The 25,670-nt window shown below is 41.3% G+C and overlaps 1 protein-coding gene across 2 annotated transcripts in view; it reads right to left on the bottom strand.

Annotated features, from left to right (window-relative positions):
• Positions 1–4,415: 4,415 nt before the first annotated feature.
• The window catches only part of LOC105459707 (filamin-A), a 46,268-nt gene continuing 25,013 nt past the window's right edge, over positions 4,416–25,670 (bottom strand). Inside the window, exons 15-23 of one of the 2 annotated variants that reach the window (XM_011705944.1) lie at positions 23,932–24,070; positions 18,123–18,348; positions 12,615–12,755; positions 11,789–12,091; positions 10,594–11,652; positions 8,165–8,358; positions 6,922–7,363; positions 6,576–6,779; positions 4,416–6,341 (exon numbers count right to left, since the gene is read on the bottom strand). In XM_011705944.1, coding sequence (XP_011704246.1) covers positions 6,157–6,341; positions 6,576–6,779; positions 6,922–7,363; positions 8,165–8,358; positions 10,594–11,652; positions 11,789–12,091; positions 12,615–12,755; positions 18,123–18,348; positions 23,932–24,070 — 2,893 coding nt within the window. In that variant the 3' untranslated portion in view covers positions 4,416–6,156. Of the gene's footprint in view, positions 6,342–6,575; positions 6,780–6,921; positions 7,364–8,164; positions 8,359–10,593; positions 11,653–11,788; positions 12,092–12,614; positions 12,756–18,122; positions 18,349–22,960; positions 23,069–23,931; positions 24,071–25,670 lie in introns of those variants that run through there. The other variant, XM_011705945.1, reaches the window with a different exon arrangement.

Raw genomic sequence — 25,670 nt, 5'->3', positions numbered from 1 at the left:
GGGGGGGAGCGGGGAGCGGATAGCGACGGAGACGGAAGTATAGAGGTGGCGAAGACGGAAGTGGAGGAGGCGGCCGGCGGTGAAAGTGGCGACGAAGGTGGAGCTCCGGCGTCGCGCTCCGCACTATGGATCCGCACGGGCGGCTTCCCTCCGAGAGGGAGGGAAAGAATCTTGCAGTCTGCCGGGCGCGCAGGCGGGATGCACTTTGAGGTGCGAGAGCGACGGGGTCGCTGCACACGGCAAGATGGTGGCGAACGGTATGCGAACTCTCGCGCAGCAAAAAAAAAGAGTGTCTATGGAGTCCCCGCTCTCTTACTTCGCGCGGGATGGCTACGCATTAAATAAATGGCAATCGTTGTAATCGAGGGAGAAAGTGGACGCGCGAAGAAGATATTGTTTGTACTATTTACAGGCCATCGACTTTGGAGCTCGGTCGGTGGTCACGTGGCTATAGCTGTAACTGTCGTTTAGGAAGTCGTTATTTTTATTTTATGTTAAAATTGAAAATTTGCTACCAAAATCTCTCGAAAATATTAGATGATGCTAAATTTAAAGAAAACGATAGAAGGATATGTCTTTCAGTTACCATGACGAATTTATTTCTTAGAATAACATTTCTTATCGCGAGAGCTCTTTAAAGTTATGATTGTATTACATAAACAACTGGCGACTATATGTTTCGCAAGCTGAACCATGTGTGAACAAACAGTCTTTACAAAGTTATTTGTTACACACAATAAATAATCCCGCAAGATTCATTGCGTTTTTATCGCCGTTCCAAGACACGATCATGACAAAACGTTCTCCAGTCTCGTTCCACGTTTTTTGTTGCTCCAGTTCGTTCTATCGTTACTTCAGGATTAACCTAATCGTTGGTTGAAATATTCGTTCGATTTACCATTTCAGTTTAACCACTACGTTTCCTGCTTAACACTATTACCAGCCACTCCCAGCTACCTCCGTATACCCACACACATATATATACCTTACAAGCGCGTTCTATAAAGAAGGTAGACTGCAGAAACCCGGCTGGCTGATGCGGATTCACCATCGCCGGTAAGAGGCTGCAGTCGATGAAGGAAAATGTCGGCGCCGTTTCCCGAGGTGGAGGTCGACAGTGGTGGTGGTGGTGATGGTGGTGGTGGGATGAAAAAAAAAGGGGAGAAGAGAGCGAGAGAGGAGCACGGTTGTGGAAAAGGTCCGGGAAATCCTGGCCGGGGCGACATACCTCCCGCGAAAGGTGGGCTCGTAGGTGGAGGCGGTGAAAGCTCCGCCTCTCTCTCCATCGTGCTTTCCATCGCGTCCGCGACGCATTTTCCTACTTACGCGCGAGTTCACGCGCGCGAGGGAAGCTCGCCCCCGCGAGAGCTCGTCTGCCCGCAGTCAATCCCGCGGAACGCCACGAAAGACGCCTCTGGCCTTCTCTTCCTCCCCCCTTCCCTTCCCACCCCTCTTCCCCTGTCTCTCTTCACCCTTCCGAGTCATTGAACTCCATTCCATCCTGCTGCATAGAAATGGAAACGCTCGGCGCTTACCGTCGAACTGTCGGCGATACTTTGTTGCGAGCGGAGGAGGGTAATGTCGTAGATATAGACCCGTGGGAGAACGTACGGCGGGGATAAACGTACGTATAGGCGATCTTAATAACAGCGGATAAGAGACGCGTGCGAAATGCAGACGAAGCTTCAAAAGATGTTTAGAAGACAGCACGCGAGAATTTGAAAAATCGTACTTGTAAATTTTTCAACGATATCCGTTAGGGAATTATGTTCCCTGTCGCGCGGCGATGGAAAATTTATAAATTTAGTATACATTTGGATTGGTATTGTGCGATGTTACAAAATTTTTAAAAGTGTTATATGAATATGCGAATAAACGATAATTTCAAGCAGGAATAAGACGCCTACAGGTTTATTTTAAATATTCTTTTTTAAATGACACTTTTATATCTTTTATTCTAGCATCGCGTCCCTCAGTAATACCATATCCTATGAAGAAATAGACTCTTGAATTAATTAAACAACGCACAATAGAAGAAGTTAAATCTTATGGTTATATTTTAACTAAAGATAAACCCTTGAAACGATTCAAATCACTACGTGCAACAGAATTTTATCGACTGGCAAGCGAATCTACACGGCGTTATTCGGTTCACGCATTTTAATGTAATTTTAAAGATAAAATTCATGACATAATTAAATCTTTTGACGACGCATTTGAGCAAGCTGCCGGGGACGTGTCATTTTAAGCAAACTTTTCTTGTAATCTATGATCTAGAAAGGGGATCTAGAGAGGCGCAATTTCATCCGACCGTCGAATCGTGGTCACGATCATAACTGGACCAGCGGGCCAAGGAAGGCGACTCCAGACTCCAAGGGCACGCGGCCGCACGTGGCAGTCGCTCGCGAGCGTCTGGGCACGATCCGCGGTTTCCGTCGGTCCCGACGGAGGCTGCACGCCGCGCCGTCGCGGCGGGGCGTGTTTCTCGCTCGACGAGCCCCGACGGGCGGCAGGGATGACGGGCTCGCAACACGGCGCAAGTCGGCCACCCGTTCCCGACGCCTGCGGACTCGTATTCGCACCGCGCGTTGCCGCCCCCTTTCGCCGAAGCGGGGACAGGCCGCGTCTGAGAGGTCCTTCCGTTCCCGCCGCACGGTTCCCTCGTCCTGCGGCACCTTCGCGGGCGTCGCCGACGAAAGAGCCGGGAGAGAGATCCAGGTGCGCAATCCTCTCGCCGGCGTCTTCCACGCGTCGTTCCTTCCCGTCGCTCTCGTACCTCTCACCCCCTCCGACCTCTCTCCTCGCCCGTAACATCTCGCTCCCTTCCAGTCGCGCTGCTTTTTTTTTTTTAGCCGCTCTCTCCATCTCCGTCTGCGAATCTCTCTCTCTCTCCCGGCTCTTCGAGAGAGTAGGAACGCGCGCACACAAATTGAGAGCGAGAAAGGTGCAGCGGACCGAATATTTTCACACACGGATCGCGAAGGTTTGCCAAATTCGATTTCTGCTTGCGTAAGATTAATTGGAGGCGATAAGGGACGGTGAGGCGATAGCCGTCTGTGCATACCTGAGTTAACAGACGTACTTGAGTTAACAAAAACAAAAAAAACATGCTAATTGATATTAGATATTAAATAGTAAAAGAAAAGATCAAACATCCAGGATTAAATTGATTATACATATATGTGAATTTGGTTTCAATTTTTTCAAATCTTGAAAGATCAAAAACATTTATATATTAAACATTATTGTTGTAAATGTTACGCTATTTATAAATTTTATAATCAAATTTTGTCATTAAGTTTAAAGTGACACGAAATATTAGAGCTTTGGCTTTTAAAAAATTTCACGTCGGAATTATGTAGCAAAGAAGCAATGTGCGTATTTAAAAATGTTTTTATAGCTGAAAGAATAAGCATGAGATGCATTTAATAAATAAATATTTAAAAAATGTATGACAAATTTTTAAATCTTTATACAAACAACCTGAAATATATGTTTATTAACAAATAAATAGAAATAAATAAAACACTGCGGAAAGGTACAAATTATAAAATTATATCTAAATGGAAATTCATTTATATTAATACCGCTAACTGTTGGAAAAATTGCTTTTGTTCTCCATTTGGAAATAAAAGAATTTCGTGATTCGCATAATAATTTGTTAAACGCGATTACGACAAAATTTCGCGTTTACTTCGAAAAGTACATGATCGCATTATTTTATGTCGTCCTTTTCTAGGACGATCAATCGAATGATTGAGCGGTAATAGCAGTTTAATCGCATTTACATCGAAGCAAGCTTCACATCGAGATTGTGCACGCATGAGACCCGAGGGAACTTTTCATTTACCAGATAGATAAGGAAAGTGCGCGCGATTACTTACCGATAGAAATATCGCAGGTAAGTGATCAATTATAAATGCCGTGGCGAATACGACATGCAGCTGTAGCTGTTATTCATGGGCTACAGGTGCGATACGGCACGAGACGACAAGTTACCTGCAGTGCACTTCCTGTTGTATGCAAATTTCATTCGGCGGGAGCTGTCGCGAAATCTTCGACAATTAATTTTCAAAATAATCGCCGACGAATTGCACATATCCTCTGTCATCGCACTCGGAAAGGTAAAAGCCGCTTCTTTATTTATTTATTTCGTAAACACGCGATATAAATTATTCGTTGGAAACGCAATTAAGTTGGCAATTATACTTATCTGGCCACGTTCATTTCATCTTGCTATCTTGACGCGCAATCTATTCAATATAAGCAACGAAGACAAAAGGCAAAAAGTGCGAAGTGGCTTAAATGCGTGAGAAAGACTCGGAATAATGCAATATTAATGAGTAAAACGGTACTGCGCGACGTAACACGAGCAGGTTTTGTAAGGCAATCCTTATAAGAAATTGAACTTGGGGTCGTACGAAACGTATTTATTTTATTTTGCATAAATATACAGCAAATGCAAAATCGATAAGTTTGACGACGCAACGTTAGCTTAAATAAGTTAATATCATTATGCTTCTTCCTCAATTTTTTTCTTGTCGTCAAAATTATTTTTCGTTTGTATCTCGTAACTTTCGAAAGTGATATTGAGCTGTTAAACAGTGCATATCACAAAGTTGAAATATGTAACTAACTATTCTTTTAATTCTTTTTTGCTACTAGCTACTGCGCAACTAATGTAGCCAAACAGAATTCTCTCTTTGAAAATAAACTCTTTGAAAAATTAATTCGAATTACATAATTGTCTAAATTTTTGTGTTTGCTTCTAAATGCTTTCTGTCTACGTCTAAATCTATGCTACTCTTTTTCGCTCAACGCCTCAATTATTAGAAAAATATCACACATGGCACGCTTATTATTTCGCAGACAAGAAACATGCTTTCGCATATAGGGATACGATGGTAAACGAAAAGTCCATATAATAAATATATTATTTATTTAATTTCTATATTATTATAATAATAATAATCAGTTGCAGTATATTTAATCTATACTTACAAAGAGACGGTCGAAACTATCTCTCACCGATTTTGACGAGACTGTGAATGCATTGTAGAACAGCAAAAAATAAGAGATAAGTATTTTTTTATGTACGTATGTGTCCTGCACATTTAAGGATTAAGGCAACTCTTCGAAGCGATATTTTATTTCGGCCGAATATTGAAATTGCGCAATACATGAAAAAAATCTTTTAGGAAATTTTACGATATTTTACATTTCATAACTATATATATTTAGATTTTTCGAAAATATTTTTTAATATGATCCTCCCTCCTCTTCGCCTATTATTATTTAGATTGAGATTGATCCGAGAATGGTCGTTTTAATTTTCAAACGTAATACGAAAAACACGCATATAAAAATATACGTGTCTCTTCTTTTGATGCCGTTTCGTAATATGTTCAAAATCCATCAAAATCGACGATGGACAGTTCCGACTGTTTCCTTGTTCAGTAACCGATAATATATAACATAATGTGATCAGGATCTGACTTGGGTGGGACATGACAGCGTCTTTGCGTGTGTCTTTGTATATGGTATAACTGCATGTGCGTGATTTTCTGTCGAATATATATCTCTGTAAACGTACATGTACTTTTCTCACGTCGAATCAAAGGCACAATTGGTGATTTTTTTTTTGTTTGAACGAACAACAGTAATTGACCTACGTGTATCGTCGTTTTAACTCCCGTCCTCTTCTAACCGCGGCTCTATATCGTTTCAAGATTCAACAAAAATCGTCAATTCTAAGATGTCAAAATTGTCCCTAGGACCTTGGAAGGGTGGGCGAGTGATCTATGTCGGCGAGAAGTCACATCGAGATTTTATCGTCAGCGTCATAGTTTGTCTTCTGTATATACGACTGCTACTCTAGAAATCGAGATAACGTGCGTCGTTTCGACGTAGGCCGGATCGTTTCTTTTTTTTTCTTAGATGCATCTTTCGCCAATGATCGATACTAAAAAAAATTACGAGTTGACGTTCGAGAATCTAAATTGGCACTTAATTCGTTTCTGTATATTCGGCGAAATTGAATGTGAAACCCGGAAGACCCGTGCAATTTACAACGAAATGACGCATGGCTTTATTTTATATGACCGTCGTTGCGGTTGCAGACGCGTTGCGTCCGGTTCCGGATGGTGGATTCGGCTTTTAAACGTCGACCTTATAAGGCGAGCCGGGGATGTGATCGTCGCCCCATTTGACGATCACGATGTACTCGCCCCGCTCGCGCACCAGGTAACTCACGTTGTAATTGTTGCGGCCCGTGTGCTTCACGAAGACCTCCTCGCATGGCCCTTTGGGCCCGTACACGCCCACGTAGAGAATATTGTTACCTGCAATTACGGCATTGATCAGGGATTTTCAAGTGATAATTTAAAACGAAAAGTTAATTAATCCAGCGATAGTTAAAAATTCTCAAAATTGTCATTTAGATTTACAACAATATTAACAATAAAGTATGTAGACTGTAATACAATTTAATCGGTAGATCGATGAAGTTTAATTGGAAAATATATTTTTATATGCTTGAATGAATAGCAGATATGATTGCAATTACAATCACGTACCGGCGTCTCCCGCGTGCACAGTGAATTGATTTTGTTTTCCTAAGTAAGCCTTCTTGAGACCCATGCCTTTACTCGTCACTCTGCCCGCGTCGGACTTGAACAATGGCAATACCGGTCCAGTCTGCTTGCTCTTCGATATCTTCTGCACGGTCTCGACGACGATCGAGCTTGTCTCTTGCGCGCCTCTCTCCGCCAAATCCGCGCCTGGAATAGACAGTATTTATATTTTCTCCATAATGCCGTCTTCGGTTATGTAGAATAATTTATGAATTATTGCATTCTTAAAATAATGTTAGAAAATAATGTATAAATCATGTATTGCGAGTATGTTATAAAGAATGCGCACCTGTGCAAGGAACCTTGTATGGCGAGCCGACGATGTGGTAGCCGTTGTACTTGATGCTGATATAATAATCGCCCGGTACCAAGGGCGTGTACCTGACCTTGTAGCCCTCCTCGACCTCGGTACAGTCCATGGCGACCTTGCTGGGTCCGTCCACGGTGACTCCCAGCGCCCCGCTGCCCGCGTTGCAAGTGTCGATGATGAAGTCGGTCTTCTGGCCGGTCTTGATCTCCTTCAGACCGTTGCCGTAGGCGTGCAACGCCGCCGGGTCGGCGTCCACTTTGCCAACTTTGACGCGATACGGACTGCCCGATATATGCACCCCGTTGAACTTGAGGTGAATCTGATGGATGCCGTTCTCCGTCGGCATGAACCTCACCGAGTACGTGTCCGCATCGATGCTCTGGATGAAACAGTCGTCCTGGATGCCGCTCGGCGACACGATCTGAAAGCATAATTGATAAATTGATGCATAACTCGGAAAACCAGCTCTTAAAAATCTGATTAAAGTATTTAATATTATATCGCTATAAAAAAAAATATACTTCTTACAATTAGATATTAAGAAAGAAAAAGCAAAAACTGGTATAAATTTAAATGGTGGTAAATTTATATGTAGAAAGTTCTATATATAATTTCTACACACTTTGAGACGGATCATTTTACCGTGAAAATTAGATACTTTTATTGTTTCTTAGTTTTTATTTCTCTTTCTTAATATCTATAAGAAGTATATATGTTTTTAATTATAAGATACACGTTGTTCATAAATGTGCAGCGAAATCTCTTCTCGATATTGCATAATTTCAAAAACATTTGGCTACTAGTCTAAAGATTTTATAGTACTCGCGTCCAAAGACTATAATACTAATATCATACGACTCAGTGTTTCAAGTGGGATCTCGTTAAGCCGTAAAGCGCCGAGTTGAAGAAGATAAAAAAATCACCACATTCAAACGAGCGACCACCAAGGGGCGCCGTTACGAGGAGTCGCTGCCACTTTGTGTCGAAATCCTCCATGTGACTCATCCAGTTATGTGCATGTGGCGAAAAGTAAAAATACGTTCGCGGTCCCACCTACGCGGTCTGATGTGGCGGCGGCCGTTTCACAAGCGCGCGCGAGTTATTTACGGCGCTCCTCCTCTCTTTCGCAAGGAGATGTATCGCGGTGAGTTAGACTCGCGAATGTTACAGCGCCTCCCGAGTGGCTGTCCTTGTCACCAGCGGCGGACAAGGGTGGCTTTACCTTTCCGTCCAGTTCACCCTTGGCGCCGTTCTTGCGCACCAGGAAGGTGCACGGCTTGTCCGGCTGCGTTCCGCTGTCGGGAAACTGTGCGACCTCGAGCTTGTGCGCGTCGCCCATCGCCGGCGAGATGTAAACCTTGTGCGGCGAGTCAGGGATGTGCTGATCGTTGAACTTAATTCCCACCCTGTATTCGCCTGAAAGCAAGCAACGTACGACGACACGTAAATAAATGAATTTGAACAATGTAGAATTTAAACGTCGCTAGTATGGAGGCATTTTTAATAATAAACTTATGGAAGTTTATTAAAAACCGAGAAAGTCCCCAACATTTATCGAGAAAATGTTAATAACTGGTCTCACTGTAAATATGTTACGGGTTTAGGGTTTAAGACTTAGAGTTTCAAGCGGAGTATTAATACATATTTACAGAGTGTATAATATAGTAAGGAAAAACGAGTATTCAAAATATATCGTAGACTTATTTCACAATTAATATTCACGTGAATGACAACAAATATCTCATGACAGTCATATTAATTATTTCCGAACAAATCGTGACGGAAATAAATAAATCACGGAACATTTAAAGCGATCAGCTCTACGTTTCCTGTCTGACGGATCAGGAGAATAGATTCGTGAGGAGAATATCCGCCCAAGGATCGAACTAACCATCGCCTTCCTGAGACTCCTGCGGCTCGTTTCCGGTCAGGACGATCTGCGTGGTGGCTGTGAAGGTAGCCATCGATTCCCGAGTTACGTCACGGGTTTCGCCGAAAGTGAAAGTCCGACGTCAAGAAAAACGTGGTGTCTTGGCGGGCGAGACAAACGGGGGGGGGAGGAAATCCGGGGAGGGGGAGATAGTTATTAGTTGGAAGGGTTCGCGAGCGAGGGAGGGGAAACGGAAAGCGCGAGGGGAAAAAGAAAAGGAGCGAAGAGGAAGTAAAAGGGTGAAGAAGAGAGAAAGAGACGATCGCAGCTGTAGCCGAAGGTTGGTCGCGTACCACTACTTTTCCTCGGGTCGATCCTGATCTCGATTCGTCGGCGAGCTTTCTCCCTCCCCCCGCCCCCCTTCGTTCCCCGCACGCCCCCGCGTTTCTGTTTTGCTCGCGTCCCCCGTGGCCCCGTCGGTCACCCCACCGCGTCGCAATCCGCTCCCACGGGGGCCCAAATATAACCATCGCGCGCTAATCCGCGTCCAGCCGCGAGTAGCCAACTGCGGGGCCAAAATATGGATCCACCTTAACAAATATAGACGGCGATATTTTGGGAACCGAAAAAGAGAGTGCAAGAGGGGGGGGGGAGAACTGGACGATCAACAGGATGGGAGAGAGGGATAGGTAGGCATGGGTGACGATGGATCAACGAGCAGTCGAGCCGGATTCATTAACACTTTGCGGATAACCGATGTTGATCTACGTTCGCGGCTACGCCATGTAAACTCGACCGCGCGTAAATACCAGGGTGCCCCATCGTCAACGATAGGTGTTTCAATAATAAAACTACTTAAACGAATTTAAATTTGTTAAAATTTAAGTGGCGAAAGTCTGCAAAAATCTAGTGGCGGCAACACCGGATATTTAAGATTGCAGACATGGGATCTATTGCATTAGTCTGCTCTACCAAATCATTTATCTCTATTATATTTCTTTTCCATCAATTGTTATGTATTGGTCTTTTTTTTCAAGTAGAATTAAAAGTATTATACAATGATGAAACAATATTAGAATAATCGTGAGGAAAAGGATAAATAAGAGTGAAAGATATCGAGTTTCAAAAAGTTTCAGAGATCGGCAGCACTCTTACTAAAACTGTCATACGTTGACGTTTCATTTCATCCAGTAGATATTAATAATAATAATATATTCAAGTATAATTTAACTGCCGCGTGATTAAATTCGCGCGTATTAAACCCAACGGGCGTCCGCGTCACGGGTGATTTAGTTTGCGCGGATATCGTCGGCGATCCATAAAATTCGTGCGGATAATTTTGGAACGCTAAGTGAGTCACTCGGGCGACAGCAATCGATTATGTGCATGCAGCGCGCGTGCGGCGAATAATCTATCACGATACAAAGTCTAAATGGTCCATCGCTTTAACAGACTTGATTTAGTGTGCAAATCTGTAAATACTCAGGGACCGGTATTACTGTCTTCTCTCAAGGCGCAAATTGTCTTTGACAATCATCTTGCACCCAGTCAGGAATGGGGACGGCATTGGCACACGTCCATCTTTACCGATATATTGCAACGTTTTATGGATACTTCAAATGACGGATTGGATCGGTCTATGAATGTTGCAGTCTCGAATTAGCGGAACCGTGTAACTCTTCTCGCGCGTACAATGACTTGAAACATTGACTACGCTTTTCTTAGAATTTCGCGATGACCAAGATCACCGCGCATAGATGAATACGACACTCGTGGCTTACCAGGTTCACTGACGACGTAGCTGACGTAACAGCTGCCGTCCTTGCGGTCCTTGAAGTCTATCTGCGCCTTGCTGGGCCCCTCGACGGAGACGGCGAGGGTGCCCGCGCCCGCTTCCCTGGTCCAGATGTTGAACTCGCAGGGCTCGCCTTGCTCACCCCTCTCCAGACCGGGTCCGCCCGCGTGAACCCTGTGCGCGCCGCCGTCCCTCAGCGGGCCCACCGTGAACTGGAACGGCGAGCCGGGGATGTGCATGGACTTGTAACGCACGGACACCGTGTGCACGCCCAGCTCCTTGGGCACGAACGCCACCGCGTATATGCCGTCCTCGGCCTCCTTGATCTCGGCGTCCTCGGTGACGCCGCCGGGTGACGTGACGGTGGCGGCGAGATCGAAGGACGTGATGCCAGGCATCTTGAACGTCAGCTTGCACTGGCTACCGACCTCGGTGATCGGCACGGCCTCCCGCTGCCTCTGGATCTTCTCCCTCTGCCGGTTACTGCCCTCCCCGCTGACCTTGACGGTGAACGGCGAGCCCTCGACGTGGTGATCCGCGAACTTCAAATTCATGATGTAATAACCGGGCTCGGTGGGCTTGTAGGAGATGTTGAGCGTGCCGTCCTCGTTGTCCTTGCATTGAATCTCGGCCTTGCTCGGGCCCTCCATCGAGAGGGACAGGCCGCCGAAGCCGGCGTTCCGCGTGTCGATCGAGAATTTGTTCTCCACGTGGGTCTTACCCTCCTTCAGACCGGGACCGGCAACCTTGACCTTCTTCGCGTCACCGACCTCGCGATCCTTCACGTCGATCTTGAAGGGGGAGTTCGGTATGTGCTTGCCCATTCTCTTCACGCTCACGGTGTGCTCGCCCGCTTCACGCGGCGTAAACGACACGCACATGTTGCCGCTCCCCGGCATCTTCTTCAGGAAACACGGCTCCTCCAGACCGCTGGGTGCCGTGATGGCCGCATTTAGAGTCTTGATATCGGCGTCGGATACCTTACCCGGTAGCTGCACTTCGCTAGAAGAACCTACGGAGATCTGGTTCCTCTTGCGGCCTTCGCCTAGAAACGACATTCAATTTCTTCAATTATAAAAATAAAAGAATTACTTAAAATATTGAAGTAAAAATCCGAATTTTAAAGATAAATAATTATATATATTATTAACTGCTCCGGAAAATAATCCAAATGCACTTACCCGTGATTTTGGCGACGAAGGGGCTGCCTTTGATATGTTTGTCGCCAAACTTAACGGTAATTTTATATTCGCCGGGCGCGGTAGGTAGGTAGGACACCGACACCGTGCCATCCTTGTTGTCGTGACAGCTTATTTCGGCCTTGCTGGGCCCTTCGACAGCCAGCGAGAGACCACCGGCGCCGGCGCCTTTCGTCGAGATGGTGAAGTTTCCAGGTTCGCCGCAAACGCCGTAGACCAAACCTGGTCCATACGCTGTTACATATCCACTCGCCAAGGAATCGACATGGAATTTAAAGGGAGAGCCTGAAAAAATCATATATTAATATAAAATATACATGTAACATTCATTTCACATCAATCATTTGTAGAGTTTTGTTAAGCGAAGGGAAAAAAAAGTAAAGACGGCGAAGAGAATTAAAGATTATTTGTAAAAATTTATATTTATTTATATATTACTCAACGAAATTAGAATTTCTCGAATCAAGTACCGATGTATTGAGATATTATAATAAATAATATATAAAAATATGTTTTTATTTAAGAGAGCAGGTAACTGAGAAATATTATACTTAATGACGGTCGCGTGAAGTAAATTAATTTGTCGGACGGAGAGATTTATTATTAGCGCAAATTGGCGCTCGCGAGATCCATTACACGGGGAATGAAATTTCATATAGCCTCTGTGTTTCAGGATCGTACGGATCGCACGCGCATCGCGCACATTAGCACACGTTATTCTTGGATGCTCGGTGAATCTCCGTATGATCGATCGCCCCTCACGATTGCGTAATCGCTGTTAATTTGCGAGATGAATGCATTAACTTACCCTGGACGTGTTCGCCGTTGAATTTCACATAAATCTCATGGAGGCCCTCCTCCCTCGGCTCGTACTTGATGGATACCGTACCATCGTGATTGTCCTCGATAACCGGCTTGTCCACGTTTCCGCTAGGCATCTTCACTTCGGCTGAAAACGAGCAGAATGGCGTTCATCAGGCACATCCCAAGGACACCCCGCGCGACATAGTTTCCTCGAGTGCGCCGCGATTGGTTGGCACTGGCGTACAAAATTGCAGCTTTCGCACCCAAACAAGATTTTCATATCAAAAATAACTGCTTAATGCTTGTGTTTGTCATGCTCACCGTTTCATATTCAAAGATACACAGTAATACGTTCGCACATAAATAATATTCCTCGGAAATACAGAGTCATATTTCTTCCGCCTAACATGTTTTCAGTAAATTAGGCTATATTTAGTCGATATTTGTATCTTAAAACGTACAGAAACAATTTAATTGCGTATATGTTTAGAAAATTTGCAAAATCTTAAAAAAAAAGAAGGAAATAAGCTCCGAAATATTTTTTGATCAGCGATGCGGATCAGAAAATTTTGTGCCACATACGAAACATCGTGCAGATTTTTTATTAAGTATTTAATTTTTAGTAAGTATTCACAAATTTGTTGATCGTAAATCAATCTTTCAATTATCGATAATATGATTATAAAATGCAATGCATTGCAAGCCGTTCAATTGTCATTTGAAATTAGTCGAAGACGAATTGAGAGATCTCTTGAAGGCAAAACCTTTTTTCGTGTCGATATAGAAGATACTCTGGAAGACGAGCGGCGCGAAATCGAGGCCAGGTCCTGGAACTTCCTGGCTTCCCTGAGCGCTCTTGGCGTAGCAGATCGGCCCGCGTTCGGCGCGATTGAATTCGCTGAAGAACACGCTCTTCAACCAAGCTTTATAGAAGGTCGATACCTCCTGCCACGTGGCTGGTATTTCCGGTTCCTTGTCTCCCCAAATCATCTCCAACGAGTACACTTCAGAATCGTGCAAATTCCCGTCGACGTTGACGCACTTGACGAACTATCGTGATTCGATCGTGGGGTCGCACCGGTTTTATTCTGAATCGCCGCAAAAATTAATAATCGCGTTCTTTTTTTTTTTAAACGAGAGAAAAATTACATATTTTACATGTTATCAGAAAAATTAATAACGTATCTTTCAATTGTTAACGAGACAAAAAGCACAAATCAATTTTGCACGGAATGGTTTATTCTAATAAAAAAACGGTTTTACCTCTTTGATTTTGCCTCGCGGACAGATTCTACAATTTATTTTACGTAGAGAGATTCGAATGTAAAAAAAAATCTTACATCACTTCCAAATAACGATTGGGATGATTCAACGTGAGTGAAAGAATCCAGTTACGAGCGCGCGCCGTCACGTGCGAGAGGCAACACCCCGAGGATAAAGATCCCCCGTCGAATAGATCGACGTCGATAAATCTTGTCCGGTACCGAAACGTCCGCGCTAAAAAAAAATCAAGAATCCCCGAGAGATGTTCCGCGGGGGGGCAACGCGACTTAAGGAGAGCGAGTGAGCGACCGACCCACCCACCGACTGACCCACCGACCGACTGACCGAACGGTAACAACGTCTTCCGGCGTTCTCCAGCGATCTCGTTCGCGAGGTCTCCAGCCTGATGGCGCCTGTCAGTCGACCTCACGAGGGCGCATCTCCGGCACGACTGACGGTCGCACGAGCACCAAAGTCGGTCGGCGCCGAGGACGATGAGAGAGCTGGCCGGTGTCGATCTGGCGGATGATCTTTTTTCCAGCGTTAGCTACACCAGAGGCCAGTTTTGTGTTGCCTACCACGATTGCCAGTCTACCTCGTTTATCAAATATTCTCATTCCCCTCACTCTCCCTCTTCCTTTTTGCAACAATCTCTCTCTCTCTCTCTCTCTCTCTCTCTCTCTCTCTCTCTCTCTCTCACACACACACTTCGTCTTCTTTACGAAGAGATCTATCCCTCTCTATCTGCCGCGCCACACGAGGGGCACATATATACGCAGGAATATCACTGACAGTGACCAACGCACACTAACACGACCGGGGTGAACCTATGGAGGTTTACGCACGCGCTAATCCGAGGATTCCGCGGCTGGTGGGAGGAAGCGGATGGTCGACGTCGCGACGCTTGCACCTGGTGCGCGAAAATTTATGATGCAGGTATATCAATGTGTATGAAGATGTATTTTATATACATATATTACACATATACGCGTCGTGTGTATATAAATGCGTGTATATATGCGCGCGCGCGCTCCTGTGTGTATGTGTGGTAACCGCGGTTCGTCGTGTCGCGGATGGATCGGCTGCATAGCTGGTTACGTGACGGGATCAACGCTGGACGGGTCCGCTCGATCGGGGTAAATCGGGAACGCGACGACGCGACCATCATTAGGCGTGCACGCGATGACGTTATTGCCAGGCGCTCGGCATATTGCTTTTGATTGCTAAAGGAGAAGACTCGAGGTCGTCTTCGGAACGTGATACTTCTCGTGACGAGGACCAATTAGACGAATTACTATTATTATAACCCGAGACGAAATATCTTAATCTTAAAAACTATATCTCTTCTTTCTTCATGTCAATCTTTTTGAAGGACTTGATAAATACATCTTCCAATACTGTATGAGAATTATGGAAAAGTTTTTTTTAACACGTTATTACAAATAAAAATTAATAATTACACTTTATATTTCGTTTTAATAATGTAATAAGATGTTATTTTTGACTTCAAGTAGTAAAGAGAGCAGGAGAGAAGTCGTATAATAAAATATTTTTCTCAAAGCATTTTAAAAATAATCCTGCATATCTCTGATTCTTTTCCATTCCTTCGCGCTCATCTTTACGGGGGGTTACGTAAATTGTTATCACGTGGAAGGAATCCCGGAATTCTCAAGATAGACAAGACGGAGAATTTTGGCCGCGTAACATCCTGGCCACGCTTCCGTGATCGCCGTTTCATTTACCAAAGGAAGTCGTCAAGCAAGCGAGCCGGCTCGCGCATTTAACACGCGCCACAGCCGTTATGATGAAGAGGAACGGGTGTCGGCCGGGTCTGACTAATTGCGGACAAGCGTGATGCGTTGCACGTCCACCGTGCGACATTATTCGCGCATGCATCGGCGCGTGTCAAAAGATCAAGGTATCAGCGTAATCCGCCGGAAAATCAACGACCTGATTCAAAGTGATCTCTCATGCGAATCCGACTTTCATCCCTATAGACGCCGTATTCCTCGACTCTTGGTGCGTTAACGGCGCGAAATAAAAGTACACGTTACTTAGCGAGAGGAAAATATTTGCTGGAGGCGGAAGGGCATTTGCACAAGACAGCAGCGGGCTTCCAGCAACAAGATATTGATCTCTTGGCAAGGTGTAAACCACCGTCCGGAATCGAATCGCGCGGGTTCGTCGACCGGGAATTCGCTCCAGTTGATGTTTGCATGCCGCGACGAGAGAGGAATCCCGGAGGATGGAGAAACGGTCCACGTGGAAGGGATCGGGTCTTTTTCTGGACCCGCTACATCGTCCTCGGGCCGCGCGGAATCTCGAGGCTCTCTCGGCTCTTGGACCAGCCGCGGGTACGCGCATCCGGAGCCACTTAATCACCCAATATTAATATCGCGGACAGTGCGTCGCGCTTATCCGACATACATACATACATACCGTCCTTCCACGCGCAGCGCCGGCCTGTCCAGCTCGCCATATTTTTGGCAAGGTGGTGGATAAAGCGCGAATACGAATCCGTCGTGTCTGTCATTTGACGCTCTCTGAGCGCGCGGCGGTTTGCTCAGCCGCGAAACATTGCATGTTATTGAATCGCATTATTCGTCGCCGCTCGTTTATTTATTGAAGTAAGCTGAACAGAGAACTCCTTCACTTGTGCTTTTATAACGTTGCTCAGAAGCTTACCGTTGATCTGTCTATTCTCTTGGCGCTTAGCTATACTATTTACGTCAAGAAGCACAGCTACAGAATAATAGTAATTTTTTTAAATTAATTAAACAAGAGAACAATTATTTAATTATATATCATTAGTTGTTACTATTAATTGTTTCAGCGATTAAAGTTCGATTAATAGTTAATATTTTTTTCGAATTAATCTTACTGTTCCATCATGTGTCTAACAGTAATAATTAGCTCATTATACCGAAGGTATAATTCAATCTCGAAACGTTACGCGGGACTGCATTGTCGGTCATTAATCAATTCAACTCGTCAAGTCATCAAATACACGTGGGTACGAGTAGTCAAATACGGCATCGGCGCGCACGCGCGTGATTAATGACGATATATCCTTCGCCGTGATGTTAAGTAGGCGGTTTAAGAATGACGTGTGCGTTAATCGTTGAAGAAAATGGGGGGGGGGAGGAGAGAGAGGAAGTTTTGTCCGCACGAAAATTTAAGAGCGCGTAAAACGCGCCGAGTCCGAGTCTTACGCGAGGCGGAAGAATTCGTATCGTAAAATCCGCGGCGGAGCAAAGCAGCACACGTTGCGCAGTAAAATCCGTGATTTATTTCCGCGCAGCGAATAGGTTCCAGCCAACGGGTGCGTTCGACTATTGCTAGTTAAACTAATAATAGAAAATAGACTAAATAAACTAACTGCTGTGAAAATATTATGTCGATATTATTTACAGTTCGATCAGCATCGAGAACAAGTTTGTTGCTCTATGTGCGGTCATACGGTTAAAAGGGTATATTTAAAATAATTAAATTGGCAACGTTGAGTTACTAAAAAAAAAAAGATACTCATTTTTGAGAGATTAATAAAAATTAAATTTTTTCAATTAATTAAAAATCTTGTCACAATGAGTCCTCTTCTCTTTGTGCGATTAAAAATTTTGACTAAAAGCACAAAAGGAAATATCGAAAAGAATACACGATCTGTTGTTTCAGTAAATAATATTGCGTCGTTCGAAGTAGTGTGAGCTAATAATAAGCCAGACAGTCCTGCGAATTCTGTCCGATCGTTATCTGTTTATCGATCACTTTGATTCAATAGCTGTTATCGCTTATTAATAACTAGTTTTAACTAATAAGGTTTAATTAATTTTAAAAAGTTTACTGTTACTCCGTAGCCGTAGCTTCTTAAATAATAAATTCACGATCTTTAAGCGCAGTAATATATGAGACAATGTTAAATCATACAGCGTGTTTCATTATTCTTCTCTATTGTGCACTGAATTTTGAAAGAATCTCTCCTTTCATGAATGAAAAAACATTACTAATACTTCGCACTCTTCTATCAAGTAGAAAGAGATTAAGTTACTGATGAATTACTGTAACTTTTATATTTCCCGGTATCCAACCAACCGTAGCACGCACTCTTAAAACTTACATCATGCAGTAACTATTCTGCTACATAAAAGCCTTTTGTGCAAATTTCGAGGTAAATGGCATGAAGCCAAATTTGAAGAATGAACAAAAATTTTAAGAATTCAAGAAATATATACGAGCGAAAGATGTCACTTACAAGTAACTGTGCCACCGCTCGCGATAGGTAGTGGGATGGAGTTCAATCGGATAACGTTGAAATTCTTTTTCGATAGCTCCTGCTGGCTGCTGCGCTTTGTGGTAACAGTTGAGCTCTCCTGTAGGGTTGTACTGCGCTGCTCGACTACGTGTTGATTCTGCCGCTGCCGTGTTTTGCGAGCCCGTTGAGTTTTCTGCGTGCTATGTTCCCGATACTCCTCGGATGCCTGGAATGTCGGTGAAATTGAGAAAACAAGTTAGCAATATTGACATCTAGATATTTTTTTGCAGTCCAAACATTTTAGACTACAAATAATTATAGATCTTTTATAGGACAATTTTATAATTGGCATTAAATGTACTCTTCAAGTACGTGATTGATTGCGTTTCAGTAAAATACATTAGATTGAAAATCGTTTTTCTTTTATTTCTTTTTATAAAAATGCAGACTCAGGAATTGTTAATAAAAATGTGACTCGGTTACGGCGCGAAGGCGTGTCTCTGGCGACAATGAATCGCGATATCGCATGATCGATAAAATATTTTGGTGCTGGAAGAACGCCAAGCATTAGAAGCAGCATTTTTTGTTTTCTTTTTTTACGGAGTGCTAATAAAATTCTTGCGAAATCTTCGCAGGAAGGTGGAGCGTAGGAATTTTCGAAATCGGGAGATGTGTGCGGTGGACGTTACATCTCATTACGATAGAATCTACGTATTTCGATGCTGGTCGCAAGCCAAAGTGGCGATACGTGTAAAGAATTTATTATGTAATCACGTTTAAATTATTGCAAAATTCGCATCATCACGGGAAGGCCTGCATCCATAATGAATTCACATTAATCCGTGATTGCGCTGCAGTTATGTAGTGAACATGTGCTGTAAGCTCTCTCTCATAAATTATATTTAAGACCGAAGGATAGTTTATAACGATAACATTTACATTAGATGGCTTTAATTATAAAATAAAGCAATGCTTAAATACGAAAATAGCTTTACAAAAAAGTTCTTACAGAAATTGTATATTTGCTTAGCTGTAAATGCATGCTGTTGGGTGAACAACTTACATTACGTGATGAAAACTATATTAATCATTTGATTTATCAAATTAGAAAAGAGAATTAAAAAAAAATTGTTTCTTAAAAGTACGTTATAATAACGTTGTATTATACATATAATAATAACATATAAACATGATATATACAATATTGAAGCTGTTTAACATCTTGTCGCATTATTTTGTAGAAACAAATTTTATTCTTTTCAGTTGAAGATATGAGCAAAAGCCCATTCAAGAGAATCGAATTCCATAAAATGATGCTGTCAATTAAGAAGTATGAAATATTACACGAAGCCTGTTGATCATCGAGACGCAATATTGCAGCTGAAACCAAAATTAGCTTTCGGGGAGATACTGAACGCGCTACATAAATAGTCGCTTTCATGGTGCAAAATGCGACACGATGATATCAAAGCAATGTTACTATAAAATATTTTTCTAATTCTTTTTCTAATTCTAACAAAATAGAGAAAATAGAGATTAGATAATCTATTTTTAACATTTATTTAAAAAATACTTTTGTTTAAAAATTTAATTTATATATGTTTCTCTATATAAATTATACATAAAGATGGGAGATTATTAATTTCATATAATAAGATTTCTCTTTGTACATGGAAACTAAAATGAATTTTTTAAATAGAGATCCCATAATAAAAGGATTTTAATATTCTATTAAAAAACTATTTACATCATTATCTTGGATCAGTTAATATATACTAATATATAACGTTTCGCTATTTCTCTTTCTTTATTTTTTTAAAAGATTACAAGGATGAAGATAAATTAAAGCATTTTTTAATTCATTCCATGCTGTGTATACGATAAATTGCAAAGAAAATTAAGTAATTCGTAAAAAATGTTATTCTGTCAATTATTTCGCTCAAAACTGTGCCATTTCTTATGCTATCGATAATTTGTCGCAATCACTCGTGTCACTCACTCAGTCCGCAAACGATCGCGATCGTCACAAGATCGGCGCCATACTCTAAGCCTCCCGGACGTCCGCGGGCCCTTCCTCTCTCTCTACGAGAGGGTTGATTGACCGGGGGTTGCGAATTCGCGTACCTGACAACCAGCTATCACGCTTTAAGCTTCACCGATTTACAAGGGAACGCCCAGCTACGTCGGTGGCCGACACGAAACTCGCGGCTCTCTGGTATCCAACCGGTAATTCCGGGCACAATGCTAAATTTCATGTACCATAATAGATACCCAGCCCCCACTCGTACACATTACAAAAGAATTGAGAGTACAAAGCACAATATGGATGCCATTGCGCGACAGTAATCTATAAGTGACAATTTGTGAGCCGTTGAAGGCACCACCGATAATATCGACCTTTTAATCGTCCACGCGTGAGACATTATATTCCTAGATTTACCCAAAATAGGAAATTTACCTCTCAATAGAATAATGAATTTTAAATAATATAATTTGATATAATAAAAAAATATATACAGCAAACAGAATGTTTTCCTAACTTTAAAATAGTCTGCATTACGCAGTCACCATGCAATACTTTGAAGATAATCCGCAATATTGTAAATACATATATCATACAAAATCGCGAAATCTCAGATTCGCGATCGCTGTGTACATCCAGATATCTAACAGTAAATTTGGATAAATCCCAAATATAATGTCACGTTTTTGTTTACGACCAGTTCAGCTATATTAAACTGACATTAAAGTAAGAGATTCACGGTTTTCTTAATCCCCTACGAGGCGTCTGCAATTATTTATATAGCTCTGATATGAACACTTGGATGCATATCATTTTTTATTAGTTGTGACATACATATTATAAATAGCAATATAAATATATTATTATTATTATTGCTAATGTTAATTGATCATGACTATTCAATATACGTATAAGAGGATTTCTTGATTATCGTACTATCGATTCTTTTTGTGAGAATCATAATTCTTTTAATAAAATAAATAATTTTGTCATTATAAAAAATAAGTCATCAACGAGCTTTATTTATCATTAAAAAATGCAAAAATTTTGAGACAATTATTTCAAAAATCTGTTTAACATCAATTCTGCAGCGACAAAGCGAGAAAATAATGGTAAATATCGGCGTCGGCCGCCGAGAGGAATGTGTCGCACAAAGTCACCGTTGTGAATCGTGGCACGGGGTTTAATTTAACTCACGGTATTAATTCACTCCCTCGTCTCCCTCGGCCACCCACTCCGTTCCTGCTTATAAATTTGGGGAAGCTTGACTCGCACTCGAAATAGTTTAAGAGCTCTCGGTGGAGGATGGACGGCATCGAGATGCGTATTGGATTTCAAAATGGATCGTAGCCTTAATATTGAGAATCTGATTGATGTACCAAGAATATAGATGTCTTACCAGATGTTATCTTATTAGACAATAGATCGATCGCCAAGCACAAGTTGTACACTTCGGGAATATTATTTATGCGCGGCAGTCGCGAAGAGTTATGACGCGTGACGCGGCCTGTCACTGTAATACTGTGCAATACAAATTTCTCTTGACGTAGAATAATATTGTCTTAAGCTACTTACATCCATCATAAATTGTAAAATGATAAAATTTATTTTACATTTACTTAATTTTAAAATACTTGTTGCAGTATTATTTTTTATTTCCAAATGCGTGCGTAATAGAACGCACGCGAAAAGACAGATAAATGAAATATTACGTCTATGTAAGAGAGAAGCATAAATTTATACTATTGAAATTATCAAATAATAAAACGTGTGTAATGATTAGCAAATAAATTTTTTCACTTTTGATTTCTCAAACTACTGATTCGAACGTAGTCTGCTACATTTGTGACGAAGATGTAGAATCGAAAATAGCACAAATACTTTAATTGAATTCATGCACCAAGAAAAGAAAACTGCACATCTCGAAACACACATACAATGATATTTCTCAAGTTTGAAGTTTAATGAGTTAATTGAACAGGTGTCACGAGACGTCATGGCGGCCGCACGAATATGCAAGCATTTATATCACCAGTTTACACCGCGTTCCACAACTCATCGCGCGTCTCTTCGCGTCGAGATAATCAGATTTTGAAGTAAAGCGAACAGATGACAAGTCAAATCTGATAAAGATAAAGATGGAAAAATATAAATTTTCTAAAATATAAGAAATAATACAGAAAAAACATTTTTCAATCAATTTACCTGAAAAGAGAAATGTCTGATCATATTAATTTTTCCCTACTAATAGTCAATGAAGAAAATTATCCGATTCAAGTAGATAGACAGATAATGCTTGACCATAAATGTATATTTGTATTAATACACGCTAAAAATATATAATAAGATTTATAAAATAATGTTTAATTATTTACTTCGGATTAATCATAAATGGAAAAGATTGAATTAAATGAGACAATGCAGAATAATATATTTCTGCTCGTATTATATATTAATTTAACTCATTCTAGACTACGATATTGATATCTCGAGAGGAAAGGGAAAGTTTCTGATGTTTACAGAGTTTAGATCAGATAGTTTTTGGTCAGCCAAACATCATGATGTGGATTAATAAAAGTTCTTCTCCGCGGGGCTCTCCACTTTTAGCAGGTTAATGGCGTTCCAGCATTTGCGATCGGAGGCACTCTGGACCACTTGATGACGGCAGCACTCACACGCGTGCGCAAAGATACACATGCACACAAAAATACACACAGTAGCTCTGTGCCGTGTAAGGTTGGGGTAGGGATGTGCAGAGACAGAGAAGATATAGCGAAGAGATAAAGATGTATGCGTGTGTGCGTGTATGTGTTACTTGGAACGGAATTCGTGTTACAGCGCGACGGGGTCCATGTGATGATGATGGGCGAGGGATGGATTCGTGCGATAACGAGCCGGCGGATGCGGTCCCGATGAGCCTTCGCAGTGGACTGTTCCGCTGGAGACTACGCGACAATATCCTGCACTACGTGTTGCCTCTATAGTTAGATACACCTCGCGCCCCACCCACCCGGGGCTCGTCGTCGACCGGAGCACCGGGCATCCGGATCGGCATCGGGAAGTCGATTGCGAGGAGGCTCTACGCATCGTCGCCCCTTGTCTCGCGACCTTTCGAAGGGTGCCGATACTCGCAAGAAGTAATATTCGCAAACGAAGTTTATGAAGTTCGAGATGAAGTTGCAGAACGCGACGCTTGTTCCGTGGCAACAGATCTCGCGTTAAAAACGATTAATTTATCCTAAATATCAGAATGTTTTTTTACATTAAATATTTAACTGGAAAATTTCAAACTCGTATGTTGCTGTCAGATACGTTGTTCTTTACAGAATAAGGAAAGAATTTTGGCGGCATCGAATGATACCAAGATGCGATGATTTCATTAGCGTGCGCGCTTCACGGTCCAATTCCACGTAATTATTTTGCATTTCGCTGGACGGACCCGGCACATTTTGCGATATATAAATACGTGAAGAAACTCAAGAATTGCTTTAGTAAATACAATTTAAAACAGCAATTAACTTAATGAAATAAATTAACAAAAATTTTAAATTTTTTAGAAACTTTCAGAAAATTTTCAAGAAAGTTTAAGAAAATTATTTTAATAATAGATATTTTAATATCAATTTTTTTATATTTTTTTATTATTTATTATAAAATATATCTACAACGCTGCGTAAAAAATTTCATGTAAATTTCGATCATTTCGGTTTGTATAAACGGATGTAAAAAAATAATATCGACTTCACGAGATAGAGTGTAAAATGTTAAAATATTGCAATTACTCACAGTGAAGGTATAAAATCCCTCAGGCACCGGTTGACCGCCAAACTTAATGCTGAGGGTGTAGTCCCCCGCATCGGCAACAGTATAGTAAATGTTAACTGTGCCATCGCCGTTGTCTTCTATGTCAATGTCAACGACTTCGCTGAAATCACAAACCGAGACGTATTATTCAGAGATTAAAATATAGAACGCACGTCCATTCAAGAAATTTTATATGTATACCTTTGTGACGCCGCGCTACAACTTCATTGAGCAATAAATCATACATGCGAATACTTTGAATGTTTCACGCGACTCAATTCTTAATTATTTAGATACTTCAATCTAAAGTAGAAAACTTAAAAAAAATTTGGAGATCCTTTCTTTTTTTTTACATAATAAAACCAAATTAGACATCTGTGTATACATTGTTTCTAACAATGAAATGAGGTTTAGTTATCATAATAATATAAAAAATATTTGAAAATTCTACTGAGAAAAGTTAATTTGCGTACATCTAGATTGCAATAATAATATATCTGAATACTGAATAATAATATATCTGAATATTTTCTTTTTTTATAAGAAAATCTTAATTTTTATTATAAAAATTAACATTCGTAGAATGTACAAAATCGGATGATCCGACAATTTTCCAATAATTTCTTTTATTTTCGCATGTTGTATTAAACTATAAATCATTATTTGTTATAGGGCACAGACAGTCATATGAAATGTAATTAGAAAATAAATTATGTTTATTATAGGAAATACCAGACGTAACGTGGCATCTTGTCATCTAGTACACTTGCGATAAAGAATTTGGCCCGTTCTAAAGTGTCTTTTCGACAGAAGACACGCACTGCCAACTTGAAAAACACGGGATATCATAGATGAATAATGAGGTAACAGCTGTGTACACCACTGTCAACGTTCAGAATGCATTTATAGTCGATTTGATTAGGATTGTGACAATCTTTTGGAGGGCATGCGTCCGATTGCACGCGATATGTAGAATAGGAAGTACACGTGCTTTCTAGAAATCCCGAAATATTCGCGAAGGACATAATCGCATGGATGACGTACTGCATCTATCCCGATGTTGAAACAAGTACACGGAAAGAACAATTTTGCCGAATCCAGATCTGAAAATAATTTTTGTTCAATAATCAAAATAATTTTGTGCGAAAATCAAAGTGATTGCTAGAATATCAAAATGTTTTATAGCAATGCTTATCAGTTTTACCATTTCAACAAATTATTTTGATGATTCAACAAAAAATTATTTTCAGATCTGTTTTTAGCAAAATTTTTAGATCTTTCAACAAAATTAATCTTTCCGTATAAGCTTGATTACAAGAAATCTGAGAAATAATCGGAGATAGTAAATAATTATTTCAAATTATGAAATTTATCAATTAATTTTATCGCAGTGACATAAGTAAAATTATCTTAAACTTCGTCAATTTGATAGATATTTTTTTCTAATATTTATTTTCATATATAGAGTATGAATAATATCTTGCAATTTTTTCCCGTTATGTTAGAAGATTTTCAGCAATGTAGTGTGTCGAATAATACCGCGGGTTAAATTTAATTCGAATGTCACTGTGAAACAAACGATTGAACAAATGCCCGACACAAATGACAAACAATTTGACGAAATTCGCCAGTGTGTGCTCTTTTTCAAAGAAACTACGTAATGATCTATAGTCTGGCATCAGCTACGAGACAATTAGAAGAGTACGTGCAACATTATGTAA

Source organism: Wasmannia auropunctata, unplaced genomic scaffold, assembly GCF_000956235.1.
Source record: "Wasmannia auropunctata unplaced genomic scaffold, wasmannia.A_1.0 LD334169.1, whole genome shotgun sequence".
In the NCBI taxonomy this organism is placed as follows: Eukaryota; Metazoa; Arthropoda; class Insecta; order Hymenoptera; family Formicidae; genus Wasmannia; species Wasmannia auropunctata.
This window is presented reverse-complemented; position numbering and strand designations above follow the sequence as displayed.